General features: G+C 38.4%; 1 protein-coding gene and 1 long non-coding RNA gene across 3 annotated transcripts in view; one reads left to right on the top strand and one right to left on the bottom strand.

Annotated features, from left to right (window-relative positions):
* LOC121299626 overlaps positions 1-17,256 on the top strand; it is a 103,679-nt gene extending 86,423 nt beyond the window's left edge. For both annotated transcript variants that reach the window (XM_041227482.1, XM_041227474.1), the window contains exons 8-11: positions 7,632-7,790; positions 9,917-10,064; positions 11,275-11,409; positions 16,190-17,256. In XM_041227482.1, coding sequence (XP_041083416.1) covers positions 7,632-7,790; positions 9,917-10,064; positions 11,275-11,409; positions 16,190-16,689 — 942 coding nt within the window. In that variant the 3' untranslated portion in view covers positions 16,690-17,256. The remainder of the gene's footprint in view (positions 1-7,631; positions 7,791-9,916; positions 10,065-11,274; positions 11,410-16,189) is intronic.
* Positions 559-16,005, bottom strand: LOC121299639. Its single transcript, XR_005947437.1, has 3 exons — positions 15,371-16,005; positions 5,981-6,033; positions 559-2,759 (listed from the first exon to the last, which is right to left on the bottom strand). It is a non-coding gene; the product is annotated as an uncharacterized LOC121299639 (long non-coding RNA).
* Positions 17,257-19,415: the final 2,159 nt, after the last annotated feature.

The raw sequence follows: 19,415 nt of genomic DNA, 5'->3' as shown, positions 1-19,415 counted from the left end.
AAAAATGGAAGTGCGTTACCCGTTCAGCGACGGAGTGAAATGTCTCCACCCTTTAAAAATGAAGTGCCCGTTTCAGCGACGTCACACAAAAAACAAACAATCAGACAGTGAAATTCAATCCCTCCCCTATCCAATGATATGCGTTAACAAGCTGTACTGCAAAGTATGGTGGCCTAGTAAATCAAAGAAACAAAGTGCGTTTTTTTTTTTTTTAATCACGTTTACCCGATCATAGGCTCAGAATGACATTTCAGTATGATCGTGTTTACACGATCACGGTCCTTAAAGGGTTAAATATTTTTCCTATGTTTTGATTTTTTTAATGACTTTAGGGTTTGCTTTAGATATTCCAGAAAATGACTAAAGCAGTAGCCTACATTCCTCATTGGCAATCACAAAGATGTGCTGGGCTAAAACAATACATCAGACTGTTTTCTTTTAGTTATGTTATCATTCTTGTTGTTTTTTGTCTTCTTTTACATTTTGCAAAGTTTTATTTTCTGTTTTACAAATATCTGAAAATTAGTTTTTTCTTGCCATTAAAATAAAAAAGAAACAGGTTGATTAAATGGTAAAGGAATACTGCAGCTACCAATCTCAATCTGAACTGTACTTGTATAAAGTAATATACTTGTATAAACACAGTAGATCTTTTGTCAAAACCAATCTCCAGGGTCTGAAATCGGTTTTAGTCTGAACACAGTTTAAAGGTAGCAAGTTCTCATCCAGAAAACTCCCATAGTCTTTCTTTAGGTATTTTCTTTGCAGAACTCCAGTCTTTGTTATTAAGGTCAATAATTCAATTTAAAATTCTGATAGACATAAGTGAAACATTTTTACAGGAAATTCTATCTCAAGTGTCTTGGTTAGTGGCTCAATTTTAAAAAGTTCTTGTTAGCTGTATGGTATTTTGAAATTCTGAAAGGGGGTGTAGACTTTCTAGGCACTGAATATGTATTTCTCTGGTGAGCAGAATAAGCAGACAACATTAACCATGGCTCCTGCATTTGGATGAAATGCATGGTAAGCTGTCCATATTATGTGCTGTACTACAATTATTGTAATGAGGCATTGGTTAATATTTCAAAAAGAATCATAAACCCATAGCAGTACTACTCGTTAAACAAATATATCTTGTAATGCTAGTGGAGCCAACTGTGAGCCTGGAATACTATCTGTGAGACACTGCAGTTGCGAATTGCAGATACTATGGTAGTACATTATAGTTTACATAGTTTACCTGTCTCTTATTGTATGCACAACAGCTGAGCTTAAAATTTGTTTGGCCCCAGATTTGCATACAGATAAAAGGTACTAAAACTGGATTGATGCTTCCCGTCTTCAAGTAAAGTAAGACAAACTCATACCTTACAGATATGGCATAACAGATTATCAAATTAATATGTGTTGAAATCCCAGTAAAATAATTGGTTTCACAGTTATTTTTAGAGTGGGAGTGATGATGGGGATTACTAGTGCATCCTAGTGGTCATTTTTATACCTGTCAGGTACAATGTACTGGTGACTTTTTAAAACTTGCCAATTATCCACGAATGCTGAACCAGTAATAAATGATGACTAAGAACACATATTGCAGGATAGTAAACAGATACAAACAGTCCACTGTTTTCTTCATTATTGTTAATGCACTGTTTGGGCTGCACAAGTTGGCCAAGAATAGAAAGGGTCTCCCCAGCCTCTAACTCACCACAACATGGAAGCAGGATGACTTTGGTACAGAGCTGGGCTGCTAAAAAAAGGAGCTCTGTAAAAAACAACCCAAAAACCTTCACAAAAAAAAGTATTTCCAATTTTCTGTCTATTTCATTCAAGCGTGTGGTTTCCCATTTCCTTTAGTCCATTCTTACCCTTTGTGTCCTTTCACTGCCATTCTGGTTTTGTGCCTGTGTGTGTGTGTCATTAAGATTTTTATCAATGTAATTTCTTCTGACTTTCACAGGTAACACCATCCATACATTGCAAGTCCAATAATTGTTTCTTTCATAACAATATGCAGGGTTCATCTTGATGGTATATCATTTTTATTTTTTCTGTTGAAATGCATTTTATAAAGGTCAGCTTAAGAATGCAAACCCAGATGATTAAAACAAACAAACAAAAAAAAAAAACATGTGTGAGTATGAAACAAATCTTTTCCTAGAATCCTTTCATTTATTAGCCTTGGTAGCCTATTGCTAGTGTGCCCGGCTCTAGTATATTTAATTTGATATGTGACAGAACCTTCACACAGCAGTCCAGTGTAATATGAGGACATTGTAGAACATGGAACAGTGCTTGAAATGGGTACCAGGGGTGCAAGAAATGAAACAGTAAAGCTATGGTGAATATTGTCTTTATGAAGCAGTACAGTAAATAGGTAAGTGGTCATGGCATGAATCTGAACAATGGTCATTTGCATTGTGTGTCTTTGTGTATCAGTGTTGTAAAACAACAGTAAGGTTCCTGTTTTAATGATTTAAAAAACATGCACAGTAGACCCAATGAGTAGACCCTGGAATGCAGGACTTTGAGTAAAGATACAGTGTTTATAGAACAGAGAAAAACACCTATGAGACATGCACAGATTTAACAAAGCCTTGAGACAGTCCCGATGGGGAGTGAACCCTTGTGCTCTGCTGAACCAGGAGCAGGTGTGCATTGGCAGCAGTGATGGAGCAGCCACAGCTTCTCAATGTCCTCTCTCATAGCGGGCATCTGTGACAAACAGCAAGGTTTGAGTACTCCTGTCATGATGAAGGCTGGAAAACAGTGAGACCAGTCAGAGAATACAAACTACCATCATGAATACCGACAGCAGCTTCTTTACACGTTTTAACAAGAACTTGAACAACCAATACAAAAATGTTGATGAAAAATGCATTATCTACCTTGTACGATACGCATTTATAGTTATGGAAGCACATTTTCTTGATGGAGTTTATTAAGAATTGCTTGTTTGATCCTAAGATGTTTATTATTTGTTGCCAATAAGTGTGAAATAATAATAAGTGTAAACAGGAAATTGCTATAGACAATGATACTGGCGCTCGCAGGCGTTTTAGGAAAGTATCAGACAGGCGATCTGAAACATGAGGCTCTAATCTTTCTTTCTCTTCAGTAACATTGTAATTCCCCTTTCACATTACAGTAAGCCTTCTTCATAAGACACTGATCCTGCTGTGCAATATAACTATTGTACTTCCTCTACAGTTCCAGTGGTAGATGCTATATACACTGATGCTGCTGCTATAGTCATGTAAAAGTGCAATTGGAACTAAATCCATTCTACAGTGTCCAATCAGTGAGTTCAGTTTATAGCTTTCTGAAGTAAATCCATTATACAATGTCCAATCAGTGAGTTCAGTTTACAGCTGTGTGAAATGTGTCAGTAATGTGGATCCGGCGCTATAGGTACTGTGAGTGCATTGCCTGCAGCTTGCTCATCGTCACGGTGATGTGGGATGTCTGATATACATGAGAACATCTCTCAGGCTCCACTGGAATAACCTCCAAGGGGTCCACATTAGGTCCGTTTTGAAAACAGTTTCAGAATTTGGAACACATCAAGCTTACTGTTTTCTTTTCAGATGCTTACATTTCCTTCCACTTTGTTCCCCTGTGTTACTGAAGTGCAGTGTTATATTATTCCTCATGCTGGTATTGACATTGACAGGCAGGGAGGCTAGGATGACATTGACAGACAGGGAGGCTGGAATGACATTGATAGGCAGGGACACTGGAATGACATTGACAGGGAGGAAAGATGGAATGACATTGACAGTCAGAGAGGCTGTGATTGTTTAACCTGATTCAGTTCCATCTGTCCCAGCAGGTTACTTTTATTCTGAAAGAGCTGCTGGGCAGGGCAGGGGAAGCCAATGGACATCAGAGCTACAACTGGTGCATACATTGATACATAACATCATGCATTGAGACAAGGGGTGAGATTAAGCTCTCTACACCTTCATTATTTATTTATTATAACCCTCACAAATCATCTCAGAAATGCATGTTCGTAGTATAGAGGTCACTATTACACAGTAGATGCCCTTCAAATCTAAGGCTAACCTAAGAACTGCAACCCCTCCCCCATACAAACTAGATTTTATGAAAAATTCTACCCAAAACATTTTCATAATGGCATCACTGCCAGCGAGAATGGCCTGATAAATCATCAACCTTGTCTTGTATCAAAATTTGCCTGTAAATACAGTATAATCTAATCTCTGTATTTACAGTATAATCGTAAATCTCGAAAAACTACTCACTTCTAAATCTTTTGTAGTCATTTTTGTATTACTTTAGTACAAATACATGTTAATTTGGATTCATATGTTGTTTTTTTCTGACTTTATGTGAACGAAAAGACACACATTTGCCCGTTTTCCCATTGGAAATAGTGATATTTTGAAATATCACTGTCCTGGTCACAAAAGCAAAGTTTGTGGGGAATAATAGCCATTTTCTATACTTTTGAGGCATAAGCAATTAGGAAATAACACTTACTACCCAGGAACCAAAAAAAAAAAAAAAAAAAAAAAAAAAAAAAAATTGTTACACGGTGTAATTATAGGATTTAACATAATAATTATTTTGTACATGGAAAATTCTAATCTACCTTGGGTTTAATTAAAATAAAGGTGAAGGCTCAAATGAATAGGTATGTAACGGAGTGTTGTATGATGTACTGCTGTTATGAATTCTGACCCTGCAAGTGAGACAAGATTACAAGCTCTGTAACGTCTCCTTAGCACAGTGCTTGAAACACTCAGCAGTTTGCACCCTGGTCTCTGCTTGTTACGTAAGCAGTGGAGAAATGGAGCTTTATTCTCATACTCAGATATATACCCAGGACACACTCGTTTCTGATCTGAAGCACCTTGTTATTACAGAAATTGAAACAAGTGGCTGTACTACTAACCTTAACACATTTGAGGGAGGTGCTTTAGTACATTTCCCCTCGCACTAGCTTGAAAATCAATGTATATTTTCTACTGACATGAGAAAGCCCCCAATGTCTAGTGTTTCTCAGTTTGAAAAATACGTGTTTAAAATCTGACTCAAACAACTCACACAGTTGGCACAGAAACAGCCCCCCCCCCACACCAAAAAACACAGCAGTGCACAGAGTTAAAAAAGAATGTATAAATCTTTAAGCCTGACGTTTCTTAACAGTACATGCCTGTGACTCTTTTTCTGTTTTAATGAATTGGCTGTAATCCAAGAAGGGGTTTAGACACAACATAGACACCTTATCTGTCAAGAAGGATCAAAGTCTTGCCAGAGAAAAGGAACTGCAGAACCCTGACGTGAGCTGCCACCAATTAATTTGCACCTAATTGGCACACAGTTAAACAGAGTGGCTGAGCATGTGTAAACAAGCAGAGATGAAATACAGGTGGCTGTAGAGACACTCCAGGGGAGATAGCTCTGCAAGGACATGGAGTGCAGTGTGCAGGTTCACATACAAGGGAAGCTCAGATTGGTCTTGACTTTACATTAAGTATTCTCAAAGAACAGGAGCACAATATCACAAGTTTGTTTGGAAGGTAGAGGGATCAGACCTTGACAATACAGTAGTTAAGTCCTGAACTCCAGTTGATCCAGCTGGGATTTTGTTCCGAGTGTAAAAACCATTGAAAGCAGATGGGCTGTGTCACACCCTTGTGTAATGAAACTGTAGAAACAAGCCATTCAAACTGTGTGTGTTCCTAATGCCCAGGGACTCTTGTGTTCAGTGAAATCAGTCCCAGGGCTCCCAAGAATATACACAGGTGTTATTTGTAACTATTTCACAGAGTGTTCTTGTTTGGTGCGTTATATTTAACATTGGTGCCATTGGAAACTAGTTTTGAGCTTCAAACAATCGCATTGCCTTTAGAATTAGTATAAAAGTGTAATGTAAAATGTGCCATACACTGCAGTGCTGTGAGTGCAAATCCAAATACATCTAACACAGGCATGCTTTCCCATCCCCTACCTGATTAGTAAATTGAACAGGAGACATCCCTCTCCCTTCTCTGTTCACGGTTCCTGTAAAATCAGTGAAATCATCACTGAACTATTTGAAAGTTCCATTAGGAAAATCCTGCATCAAAGGTTTAACTGTATTGCATGTTCCCCTCTTTGGAACCTCAAGAGGAAAGTGAGCTTGGGCAGCATTTCATTTTGTCAGGACAATGGATGGTGTTTATGCGTCTGTGTCTAATAATTCACAAGCCTGTAACAAATATATTACACTGTTAATTGTAAACAACAAGGGAAAAGGCTTTTAACCTTTAACCTTCCTCGTATATTTGACAGGTACTGATCACTCTCTTGAACTGTTTAAGCTTTCCCCGTCTCCTCCTCCAAACATGAAAAGACTGTGCACTCTGCCAGGGCTTTGCACTTTTCCATACAAACTAACTTTATTAATGATAGTTTGTTTGCTGGCCCACAACCAATCTTTGTATCAGTCTAAAAAGTCCTCTTTAGAAAAACTACAGTACACTTATGTCTCTTAAGAATGTCATCTTGTGAACAGACACATCACTCATTACCTTAATGGTATCATCACTAAGAAATGCATCAGACAGCAATCTTAAATTGATAACAGATAGGACTGTGACACACATTAAGATCTACAGCTATGACCAAAAGTTTTGCATCACCTAGAGTTTCAAGATTGAATCTTATTAAAAAAAAAACCAAACAAAAAAAAACAAAAAAAACATATGAACATAATTTAGATATTCCATGTAATGTAAGAAACTACAAAATGGTATGGCAAAGTCAACTGGAAGCCATAATAGTAGTCTGGTATTTCATGTTACATTTTGAAATGTCACAATTTTCGTTAAGTATATGGAAAACTACAAAGCTGTATGTAATTTAATGTGCCAATGTAACATTACTCAGCAGGTTTCATTCGACTTTATGAAACAAAATGAGATATTCTCCAAGGTCATGCAAAACGTTTGGACATAGCTGTACATATAACTAGTTTCTAACCATTATTTCCACCACTGTGATGCAGGTATTCCACTGGAGCAAAATTTAATGTAGCTTGGGTCACATTCATGAAGTGTTGGTATGAGTATACATTTACACAACTGTATGTATTGATGTGCTAATACTGATGAATTTTGCACCGTCAGTCAGAAGCATGTATAATATATTTTGATGACCTGTATACAGTAGGTTTGGGTAACTGTAGCCCAGTGTTTGGTGGAGTTATAGCTGGTTGTTCTACATACAGCTGTAGCCAAGGACTGGAATGAGCGTTCTCCTCCACTTACATGGTGGTCCTTCCAAGACAGTCAACACACATTGGAAGCTTGCATTGCAGCTGCCTGTGAAATTCCTGCCCTGATGGATAAAGGGATATAAGCAGTAACAATAACTTCAAGTGTTGCGGGAGCCCAGCCAAATAAAACAACGAGCTCAGCTGTCAAGCACCTCCCTTCCATTACAGTTGGATACATTATTTATAACTTTCAGTGTGTGTTGTATGTCTTCCCACCTGTGCTCTGTGTGTGTGTATGTGTGTGTGTGTTTATTCTCCTTTGCTTCACATTTTAATGCGCCAGCTCCCAGGGTGCTATTAATGAAGAAAATGCACTCTTGCTCACAGCGTGACTGTTTTGCAGGCGAGAATGGAGCAGCGGGTGAGCCAGGAACTGACTACAGAGAATGTGCTTTCAGTGCTGCCTGCCGTCCCCAAAGGGGCCCCTCAGCAGCGGGCGAGGAGAGCTGCTGAGGCCCTGGTTAAAACCGCAGATTACTCCCGACTGAAGGCATTGCAGCAGGTGGGACAGAAGGTTTTGGTAAAAGCATGTCTTACAAAGCAAAACACACATTTTTGTATTTTATTTTGTAATTACGATGTTATAATATTACATACTAAATAAAAAATAAAAAATACTGTACATTTAGAACAAGTGGGGACTACATGCTATCATTTCTACTTTTTCAAAATCTGAGCACGAGTTACAGCCCTGCAGATACAATTATGCATTCGTTTCATCGTACCATGTTTCTTTCTCCCTATTGCTGTGTCTTACATTTGTTCTTATTTGACCTTTTCTGATGAATCACAGAGATGACATTTTTTTTTTTTTAAATCACTTTTTACTTTCTTGGTAATTGTATAGGGCAGGTAGAAGAAAATACAACACTCAGCCTCATGTTGTAGCCTGTTTTAGTGACTAAAGTAATAGTGTTTTATTACTTTTCCAGTGCATCTTACTGGGAACACAAGCACACTCACACAAACACTGTGCCAGCTGAACATTTAAACATTGAGGGCACAACCAACAAAACACACTGTTGTATAAGCTATCTCAGAAGTTCTAGTAAGTTTGCTGTGTTGGTAACCAACTAATGTTGATGAAATGCATTGCATTAGAACAACATACAGATTGAAATACATTTACAGATATCTGAAACAAGTAGGTGATAATTGGTGCTTTAAAAGCCATTCTGAAAACCATGCGGTTTATCTGTGATGGACAGAGGGGGCTGAGTGTTCTTCTATTACTTTACTCTGGGAGGTTATCAAAGCACCCATTCCAGGTAAGAGCTGTGCTGTAGCATTCTTAGAGGACAGTACTCATTAATAATAAACAAAGGCTTCCATAGATAAGTGCTCTTGATTAATGTGCAACACTTCTGTCACTCTGCCACTCTCAACTTATGAGCTATGGGGCATTACAGTAATGCGTTTTTTAAGGATTGCAGATTCAAGACTTAAAAATGCAAAATAAGCCTTAGTAAATGACCTTTAAAATGTATCATTTCACTCAAGCTGGCTTCAAAATATTTGCATAAAGCCTCATCGAGTTTCCTATTCTCTTTTATCTTTGTTTACGAAAAGCCCAAGCATTATATTTTTTCACATTTTGATGCTGACATCAATCAGATTTATTTTGGTGTTGTTTTGCTTTCATACAGTGAGGTTCATTGTCTGTTTATTAATCAGGATGCTTTTAGGTTTTGTACTGATAAGGACTGAGAGCTGCGTTTGTATTTCGCTCTCGTCTTATATTTGTTAGTAGCTGCAGTGGTTGCAGAGCTAGAAAGCTGTTTGGAGGAAATGGATTCAAGTTGCAGCTCACATACAGACATACACACACACTATTGCTTTCAGTTGTTATGTATTATTTGTCTTGTGTTTTGAAGCGATTTGCGTTTATTATTACTGGACCTCACCTTCTCTATTGAATGTACAGGGGTCACAAATGGAGTTTAGAAAAAGGGGCATTCAGAACAGAAAATAGGAGACACTTTTTTACACAGAGAATTGTGAGGGTCTGGAATCAACTCCCCAGTAATGTTGTTGAAGCTGACACCCTGGGATCCTTCAAGAAGCTGCTTGATGAGATTTTGGGATCAATAAGCTACTAACAACCAAACGAGCAAGATGGGCCGAATGGCCTCCTCTCGTTTGTAAACTTTCTTATGTTCTTATGTTCTTATGTACTGAGTGAAAGTGACCATCGAAGCCTAGCAACACTGTCACGTCACCTCAGGGCAGAAAAGCTTATCACCCTGATAACTGGCGCAGCTAGGGGCTGACTCGGAAACATTCAGCAGTTTAACTCATTGTTTTAACTATACTAGCATGCTGGGGTTCAATTTTATTGATGCTGCCCAAACACAATATTTACAAATTTGTATTGGCATGTCTGTGTCTAAAGTCCTATTTAAACTTCCACAATTTATTTCAGTTCTATTTTAGATGAGTGTTATGCTGTCAGTGCCTGTTCTCAAAGTAGATTATATCTAACTAACTCTCCAGGCCTGTTTAGGCACTAACAATATTTGATTCAATTAAATAAATGATTTACTTTTTAACCCAGTTAAATAGAAACATAATGGTTCTCTGAACATGCATGTGACAAGTAAGTTATGCTGTCTTTTATTTGCAAAACAGGTGGAAGCTTTACAGGCAGAGTTGGAGTTCCACAGGTCCCTGTACAACCTGCAGATCCAGTACACTGAAGCACTGATCCAGGGAGTCAGGCAAGCCTACCAGGTTTTCCAGGAGAACGTGGCAGAGACTCTGTGTGCCCCTTTGCAAGGTCAGTCAGTGGATTTGTCCACTAGTCCACTAATAGTGTGATGTAATTCAAAGAGTACAAAGAGTTACCCACTTTTTCCACCAAGACAAGCAGTTTCCTCTGGGGTTGTAAAGAGTTAGGACAATTTCAGATGGATGCTCTAGAGGTGTGCCGAACTCAAGTCCCAATTAAGTACATGAGTAAAGCGCCACCTGAAACAATTAAGTTTGCCTCGACGCTGTTTTGATGAAAGCACATATTCCTCTGCCGCTCCAAGTGGCTCTGGTGCAAGTTGGTTTCATAAGGAGCTCCAGCGGCGAACTGAACTAAGCTGCACTTAATGTTAATGTACACAATTGATATGCAAATTATATGCTAAACAGTGTCGTGCATCCCACAATGCTAATCAATCGTGGCAGAGCCCACAGAGGAGCAGTCAGCCAGGGGCCATTTTCTTGAAAGTCTTCTTAAGACAAAACTTACGAAAGTCTGTAAGACAATAGTAAGATTGTTCTTAAGTTCAATTCTTCCATTTTTCTCATGATCGTCCTAAATTTCATCTTAAGAACTTCGTAAATATTGTCTTAAAAAAAAAAAAAAAAAAAAAAAAATCTTGAGTAATAGAGGCCTAAGCCAAATTGAATTTTAAATGTGTATTGTGATTCAGCAAAACACGTTACATTTTAATTAATGTATTTATTTATTTATTGATTTATTTATACATATTACTAAAATAATAAATAAATAAATAAACCATGCAAATCAATCCTCGTTTGCATAAATATTAACATGAATGCAGACTTCTGTTAGTTTCAGCTGAGCAATTTATTTTGATCCTCTTATACATTCGGGCAAACCTAAAACAGAAATAGAACAACAATACAATGACTATTTCAATAATTGTCAGTGACAGGCTTTTTAACTAAAAGGGGAATGCTGTGATTCGTGTTCTTGTAACTCGACTTAATAGAAATGCAGCTGTAAGAAAATGTATCGTAGCCCAACTCTCAGCAGCAGCACAGCGCTCTATTTTCTAACTGACTGACAATCGTGCTTCCACCTGGGAAATCTGCTCGCTGAAAAACAGTCCCTAAAGACTGAAAACCTTTTCAATTCTTCTTCTTCTTCTTCTTCTTCTTCTTCTTCTTAGTATTTTACAATAAAGGTGACATAAATAATGGTTAAATGTCATTAAAACTCCTAAAACCCTGTGCTCCTTGCTTTCTTGCAGGGGTGCTTTCATGTTATAGCAGCCTGAAAACAACAGCTTCAGAAAGTGCTCTGCGGGATTTTCTGACAGTCTTTAAAAACAGCTCTGAGCAGATCCAGGAGGCAGTGGAGGCTCTGAAGCCATCACAGAACCAAGGTGAGCAAAGAAAGGCAACACAGGAAGGCCTTTATCTTATTCAACATGTAGCTCTCACATAGAGTGCTTCCCTTTAGAAAAAGTCAAGTTACAGTAGCTGATTATTATGTTTTACCCAGAGTAATTGGAAGAAAAATGACCCAAGTAAAAGGACAATGGTGTGTGAGTTGGGAATTTATCATTTACAGTTTGACCACAGCCGCTTGTAATTATATATAGTACAAGTGTAAAGATATTTTCAGAGCAGTTACTTTAAGATCTTTTTAGTTGTTAGGATTCATTAAATGGAAGAAAATGTATTCATTTCTCAACACAAAGCCTTCCCTCGGCTGCCCTTGTTTACATAATTATTCAGTACCAAAAAATGTTGTACGTGACCTGTCATGAATAAACAAACTAAAATCACTCTGGGTTTATATAACCTGTTATGAACAAACTACCTAAAACCACTCTGGGTTTATATAACCTGTGTGGCAAAGTGGTTCGCAGGGTACAGGTGTAGGAGTGATGTGGTGCGCAAGGAGAAGAAAGACAGTGATAATCCAAACAGAAAACGATTTATTTTGTAATCCAGGTCTGGTGACCTTCAACAATAATTCCAGGCAATACACAACAATGTGTATTGCACTGTTCTATAAAACGGGTTTGCAGTCCCAACTAATAAACACAGTTATTACATCCACAATATACAAACACAGTCCCCACTCCTGGGTGAGTGCTGTAGTGCTCGTGGTGCAAATACAGTATATAATGATACAGATGCAGTGATGTCCGGGCTAGTGCTGGCCTCTGGCAGGAGGTCCAGAACGTGTCAGCCTTCTACTAATAATAACAAGTAACAATTAGAAACAAACAAACAAAACACTCATGATATGATACACAAACACTGGTCCTTCCGAGTCGTTCCTTAACCATAAACAAAGGAACAGATCACTTTGCTCAATCTCCTATTTCTACCGTCACTAATGACCCCTTGGTTAATGATTTCAACTGCTCCTCCAATCCACGGCTGCCACATCGTTTCCCTTCCGGGTTGATGATTTAGTGTACTGGAAATCTGCTCCCTTTCTAGATGACCAACTTCCTTTTAACCAGGGGAATTAATTTTCTGGCCATCCAGTACAGGGTATTCTGTTCCTTTTACTTAGCGCCCTCACAGGTTGGGAGGGAGATTTACCACCAAGAATCATTCTGTTTCTGTCACACCTGTCATGAACAAACTAACTAAAACCACTCTGGTTTTATATAACCTGTCATGAACAAACTAACTAAAACCCACCCTGGGTTTATATAACCTGTCATGAACAAACTAACTAAAGCCACTCCGGTTTTATAGAACCTGTCTTGAACAAACTAACTTAAACCACTCTGGTTTTATATAACCTGTCATGAACAAACTGACTAACAGCACTCTGGTTTTATATAACCTGTCATGAACAAACTAACTTAAACCACTCTGGTTTTATATAACCTGTCATGAACAAACTAACTAACACCACTCTGGTTTTATATAACCTGTCATGAACACACTAGCTAAAACCACTCAGGGTTTCTCTTACCTTTCTTTTATTTCACTTGGCTATAATGGGTATAACTGGCATAATGCAATAACAAAACAGAACACTAAATAATGTTAAAGAGGATACTTGCAGAGAAACATATTGTAGAGATTAATGAGCCAAATATGATTCGTTATTGCTGGTGAATGGATACATGCCCAAGGCCAGTCTCCCCTGGAAGTAGCTGTCTTCAGGCCTGGAGGGCGTTTTAATCTAAGCCCTCGTAGATTAAAAGGGGAGGTTTGGCAGAACTCCAGCATTTGATGATGAGGAAAAACCTATCTTGACGACCCCGGGGAATCTCAGCCTCTGAGATGAAGCTAACACGATGCCCCTCCAGTAGATTGAACACTATGACCACTGATGCCTACTGGAAATGGGAGCTGGTCAAACAGGCATCTAACTAAATTAATATCTAAACATCCTAAAGTAAGCTCAAACACAGTTATATATGAACATTTTAAGGGGGCAAAAGAGAATGGGGTAAAAGTTTGATGCTATAAACCTGAAGCTTAGCTTATATTTTTGGTACACAAAAAGAAGCCTGACATACATTTTAGATTTTTTAGTAAATTGAAGATAAAAGATGAATAAAAAATGCATTAATGATCACTAATTCACACAGTATTGGCTATAATTTATATATCAAACTGCGGTGTGATTACTGTAACAATCTGTGCACTGCTAAATAAATACCATTGTGCAAGAAAGTCCATTGTTGTCTTCATTAGTACAATATTAGGATGCGTTTGAGCTGTACAGGCTAGAGTCTTCATTCCTTGTAAACCACTACACATCCCAACCTCTGCATCCTCTTTAGCTTTTATCCCAAACCTTGCAATTCTCTGGCGCATTTGTCCAGAGCCATGTTTCTTCTTCACCAGCATCAAAGCTCTTTTCATCTTCTCACAAAGTGTAGCAACAGATACTATGTTGCTTTTCATCTTAATCATAAGCAACAATAGGATGGTTGAGGAAGCTATCAGACTTCTTCAGATGAAATGTTAAACTATAGGTTCTGTGTACTGTGTGGGCACTCAATAACCTACGGTACTATTGTAGAGAACACAGTAGCTGGGTGTCCTGACTACCTTGTAAAATATGACAAAAACATTAACTCCTCTGACAACTCACACAGCATGCAGAGAAACCACTATTAATCCGAGGATAGACGATTAGATGTAAAAACAAAAAAGAAAAAAATTATAAAACAGAGACTTAAGGATGTCAACTCATTTGTTTGGTGTGCAGAGAAGTATTTAGTATTCAGTGACATATACAGTAGATCCATCTACGTCCATACAAAGTAAAATGACATAAAATTCAATGACTTGTAGTTCTGCTGTAGCTAAATTCCTAATGGACTTCATAATAACTATTCATTAAAAATATAAAACAACTGGATGAATGTGAACAGGATATTGCTGTTAAAGTCTTCTTAAATAAATGCTATGCATTTCCGTAATGTTTTATAAATTCCTTTGCTATGCAAGTAATTACTTTCAGGGTGTTTGCTTATCACGAGCAAGAACACTTGAAAGAAACTACAAAGAACCTCCTCATCTAACCCCAGTTTCTAGTGGCAATGACTGACATCACAATACCATAATCTAATGGAATATGTTTCTTGGCAGTATAAGTGGAGAGGCCAGGCGTTAGTCCGAGTCACCAGCTCAGTGTGTGGTCTCTCCAGGGTAGGGCTGTGGCTGTGCTGGCAAGCCTGTGAGTAAGAAGCTTTCACTGTGGCAGGGTCTTATTTCACCTGCTGTGTAGATTAATATAAGCCATCAGTCTCCAGTTCTGGTACCTTCCACTGTTACTAAAATTATCCTAAATATTTACACAATGAGATTAGAGGTATCCTCTGGCATTGCATATAAGGACAAATAAAGCCGCCATATTATTAATAGTGGGTGTTATAGCTGTAAACTATGAAGTCTCAGAACCTGGGCTGCAGATGTTTTTGAAAACCTCAACGAGCTATGTTTCTGGTCCTCTGGTAACCCTAACAGGTCCTGTTCTTCTTACCCTTGGTATTCAACCTTTATAATGTAGTGATCACATTTTATCTCCAAGAGACATCATCTCATTTAAGTTTCTTGATACCTGCCTAGCTATTGTATAATGTTCCACTTTTCTCCTAGCAACGTCTAGATCCACCCAACAAGAAATACATCAAAGTCAACGAATATAGATCCCTTTGTTCTTTGTCTTTCTGTAGGGGTGTCTATCTAAAGTATCTTTTTACAGCTCTACTGCCAATCTTTATCAGTCTTGTTTCTGTATCAGTGTGTCTGTCAGTATATCTGCCTCCAAATCTGTCCCTGTGAATATTTCACACCTGATCCACAAGACACACCATACATGCAAGCACCCGTTGCTTGGTTCAGTCTGGCATTTACCTCTTGGCTTCCTTGGGTCAGGTAGTCCTCAGGATTTGCAGATTGAAGCCTCCTCTAGGCAGGCAGGCAGGCAGGCAGGCAGTGTTTGATGAAGGTATTCTGATGAGAACCAGGTAACCCATATATGAGGAAGATTTACGGCATTCCAAGCCACGTCAGAAGACAGCTTTGATTTATATGTGTTTTTGTCACACTTCCCTCCTTTAAAACTTTAAAACACAAACATGGCTCCTCGTAAATCTCTCTGCTCTCCTGTCTCAATGTGAACTGTATGTTGCAGTTACTATGTTAACTTTATTCACACAGAGGAGCTTGTTGGCATCGCACAAATTTTACCATGTCCTGGGTTGGAAATATTATTAGGCCTTTTTGAGGTGGGAGGGATTAAGGTTTTGGCACATGTGATATCTCTTGTGACCTTTGAAGTTTGTTCTGATGGTTTGATTAAAAGCTAAGAGCCATGATGGTTATAATCTAAACTTAGCTGCAGTCTCTTAACCTTCTTCATGTGATTCACTTTTCCCAGCTGTACAAATTGTGCAGAAGCAGGAGATGGAAACAAGATGCTGCTTTTTCAAAAGTTCTCTTGCCTGGTGAGAAATTTTGAAAGTAAAATAAACTAAGGAATGACTGAAGTGCCAGCCTTCACACAATAACAGCTCAGCACATCTAATACAATATGTTGGATGTATTTAGATGGAAAGCACTGTGACATGGTTACTCTCATTTCACATTCAAGCCTCTCACACTGTGGAACCTCAGCTCAGTGTATTGCAGACTGTCTCTAACCTGACATCCTGTCTGTTATTCCTCTTGCAGGAGATGAGGCCCTCTCACGGTTTGGGAAGGAGTTCTTCCACGCCCTAGAGCAGCTTCTCATAGACTGTGCAGAGAAGAGGGACAAAGCCTCTCGTGAGCTGGAATCGCTGAAAGCTGAGTACGAGCAAGCTTGGGAGAGCTTGCATTCTCTGGAGAAGGAACGCAGAGAAAAGGGCAAAGGCTCCAGCCAGCACCAAAAGTCTGAGGCCGAGAGCACTGAGGGAGGGGAAGGAGGCCCAGTAAGAACAAAAAATCCTACTGAGAACAAAAAAGCTGCACTGCTGGCAACATCTGCTGGAAGGGGGGCCACCCATGCAACTCTGCTTCAACCCAAACACAGCATTCTAAAGAAAGCTTTATCGGTCACAGCTCCTACATTAGAGGAAGGCTCCTCCCACCACCTGCAGGCTGCTCAGAGGTCAACCAATCACGACAGAGGAAAGTGCCCACTCAGGAGCAAAAGTGTAAAGGTGCCTGTGAAACCTTCTTGGCAAACTTAAGGGCAGCCGTTTTCCAGAGAGGGAGAGAAACTGGAACGCAGGATCCAGAAGTCAGTCACTACTTGTCTTTAAGTGGAACAATGGAAAACAGAGAAGTAAAACAGGGAGAGCTCCCAGTTTAAGAGCTTACTGAAATAACTCTCCAAACTGTGAGCATACTGCTTCTTAAGGAAATGAAAAACACTTGGGAACTTTGTCTTTCTGGTGTCAGGCAAAGTGCACATCTATTTATATCAGCTTCTAGTGCTGCAGCAGTGCGCTCATTGAGTGTCTGGGTGGTAGAGGAGAACTAAAGGAACTTGCCTTATATTAAAAACAAAATCTATTTTTAAAACTAAATAAAATATGCAGGAGACTTTTTGCAGTTGATTATTTGTAGCAGTTCAGTCATGAGACGACCTGCAAGCAGCTTTCATGTTTTAAAGGTGCAGTTTGTCTGTAGCTTGCATTTATTTGCTTTAAGAAATCTCTTAGGGTTCAGATTCTCATACAAAACATGGAGACACAGGCACTGGCTGTTTAATTGCTAAACCAAATGACTGTATATTTCTACAATAAAGTACTGTATTGAAAATTCATTTAATTTCTTTTTTTTTGTTTATATTGTATACATTTAGATAATTGTATATGGAATGTTCTGTGAGCATGTGTCTCATTAACACATTCCTGTGTTTATAATTTCAAGCCTTGACTGTAAATGAATTCTGGATGAGGTATTACTAAAAATGTTGTTAGTAATACCATAATGGAATAAGTCCATAAATGTTTTATACATAGAGTTCATAAAAAGCTTTATATAACTACTGTAATGCATTGTGAGCATCACTCACCGTTTCATAGTTTCAAAGATCCCTGTCAACGCTCACTGTGTTGTGGTGATGAGAACACACCCTTCATTTGATATGTGTTTTAGGATTAATTGCTACCAGATTACATGTTTTGAAATCTATTGTATTACAAAGCCGTTTTATGAATGGAAGTTACACAGAAACAAGTTTGCCCTTTGACCTTGCAGGTGTGGGGACAATGGCTGATGTTTTGACAGTTGCCTGCAGTATACACAGATAAACAATGAAGACTCACAAAGACTGTGATTAGTATGTTTAGGAATACCACAGTTTGGACTGTCTATGAGTGATACCTGAATAGAAGTAGCAAGAATGTTAGTTGACAGTGTTCCAAACTAAAAATCACTGCCCTAAGACTCAGTGGCACGCTCTTTTACTACCGCCAAATGGTACTCCTTAAAAAATTCAGCCATCAAAATATAAACTTTATTCTTTTAAATTATGTAGGTTCCCCATCAGAGACAATGCTATTTTAGATAACACTTTACATGATGCCTCTATTTACTGTGTACTTACATAGTAGTTACTTAGTAAATACATGTGTAGTTACATATAATTGCAATGTTATTATGCATAGTTACCATGTAATTAATGTGTACTTCTTTTTACATTAAATAACCCTAACCCTGTCCCTAACTCAAAACCTTATCCTAACCCACCTAACTCTAACTCTAAACCCAACCATTTTCTGATACAATTAATAACTTATATGTGTAGTGCAAAATTCTACAAAACTCTTTTTAAAAACAGCATTTCTGTCGTAGATGTTCTGCAGAGGGTTTCTCCAGGCTGCTTACAGATAACCTTGGATCAGGTACAAAGCACATTCTTCTCTTATTCCTGCATGCATGCAGGCTATTGTGAATGAGTGTACTGCTGACTACAACCTAACACTGGGTAGTCTCCAGGCAGCCATAATAATGTTTTTAGAAAAATCAATGCTGCCCTGATTGTTGCACAACTGTATCTTGAAGGCAGTTTTATTCTGGATCATAATAACTGCAGCGATGAAACAGACTGCAACAAATACTCCCAGTAAGAAATGTATTTGATAAACACAGACTCTGTATCTCTTTTAAAAAAACTTCCTAAAACTGTTCAAAGAGCATTCCTTCATGTTAGCAGAATCACCAAGATGAAGGTCAACACCTAAACTTGTCTTAAATCTGCATTTGCTCAGCAAACCTCTGGCTGCTGCATTAATTGAGGATGTGTGCGTTGCCCAGGGGGCACATTCTTTATACAGCGGTAGACATACAAAAGCTGCTTCCTCTGAAGTGTATGGATGTCTCTGGTCTGCAGACCCTAGAGGCTCAACAAGGATTTAGGAATGTCATTCCTTTTTTAGGAAAGGTTAGGTTAGCTCAAGAATGGATTATATTTATGGGCTGGAAATAAAATTAGAAACACCTGCCATGCATAACACATCCTTTTGTGCAAATGAGTTGTCATATGACTGCTGTGCAGTTGGCATCCCTGGTATGTGCTATATTACATCATCTACAAAAACTGCAAAAGAAAAATTGAATCTGCTTCCTTTTTTGTCAACCCCCTGTAGAGGTGTTTCACACAGTTAATACTATGCAGTGTTTTATAGTGATGGATGAAAATTCTAATCAGATGTGCATTAATGCCAAAGCGTTCCCAATATTTGCATACTATAAAGGATGTATATGGCATATTTATATTATATGGAGAATTTGATGTGTGCTTTATTTTATTCCCATTTAAACACTGGACTGGTTTATTTCTTCAGTGTCACAGTAATTCAATGGTATTAAACTCTTGGAAAGCATGTACTGTACCAGTGGATGACAATTTTGTTAACACTCCATCTGCTTAATTGAAAACCTGGGGCGTATTCTCAGACAAAGTGAG

This window comes from Polyodon spathula, chromosome 2, assembly GCF_017654505.1.
Source record: "Polyodon spathula isolate WHYD16114869_AA chromosome 2, ASM1765450v1, whole genome shotgun sequence".
In the NCBI taxonomy this organism is placed as follows: domain Eukaryota; kingdom Metazoa; phylum Chordata; class Actinopteri; order Acipenseriformes; family Polyodontidae; genus Polyodon; species Polyodon spathula.
The sequence above is the reverse complement of the archived record's forward strand: the minus strand, read 5'-3'. Positions and strand labels throughout refer to the sequence as shown.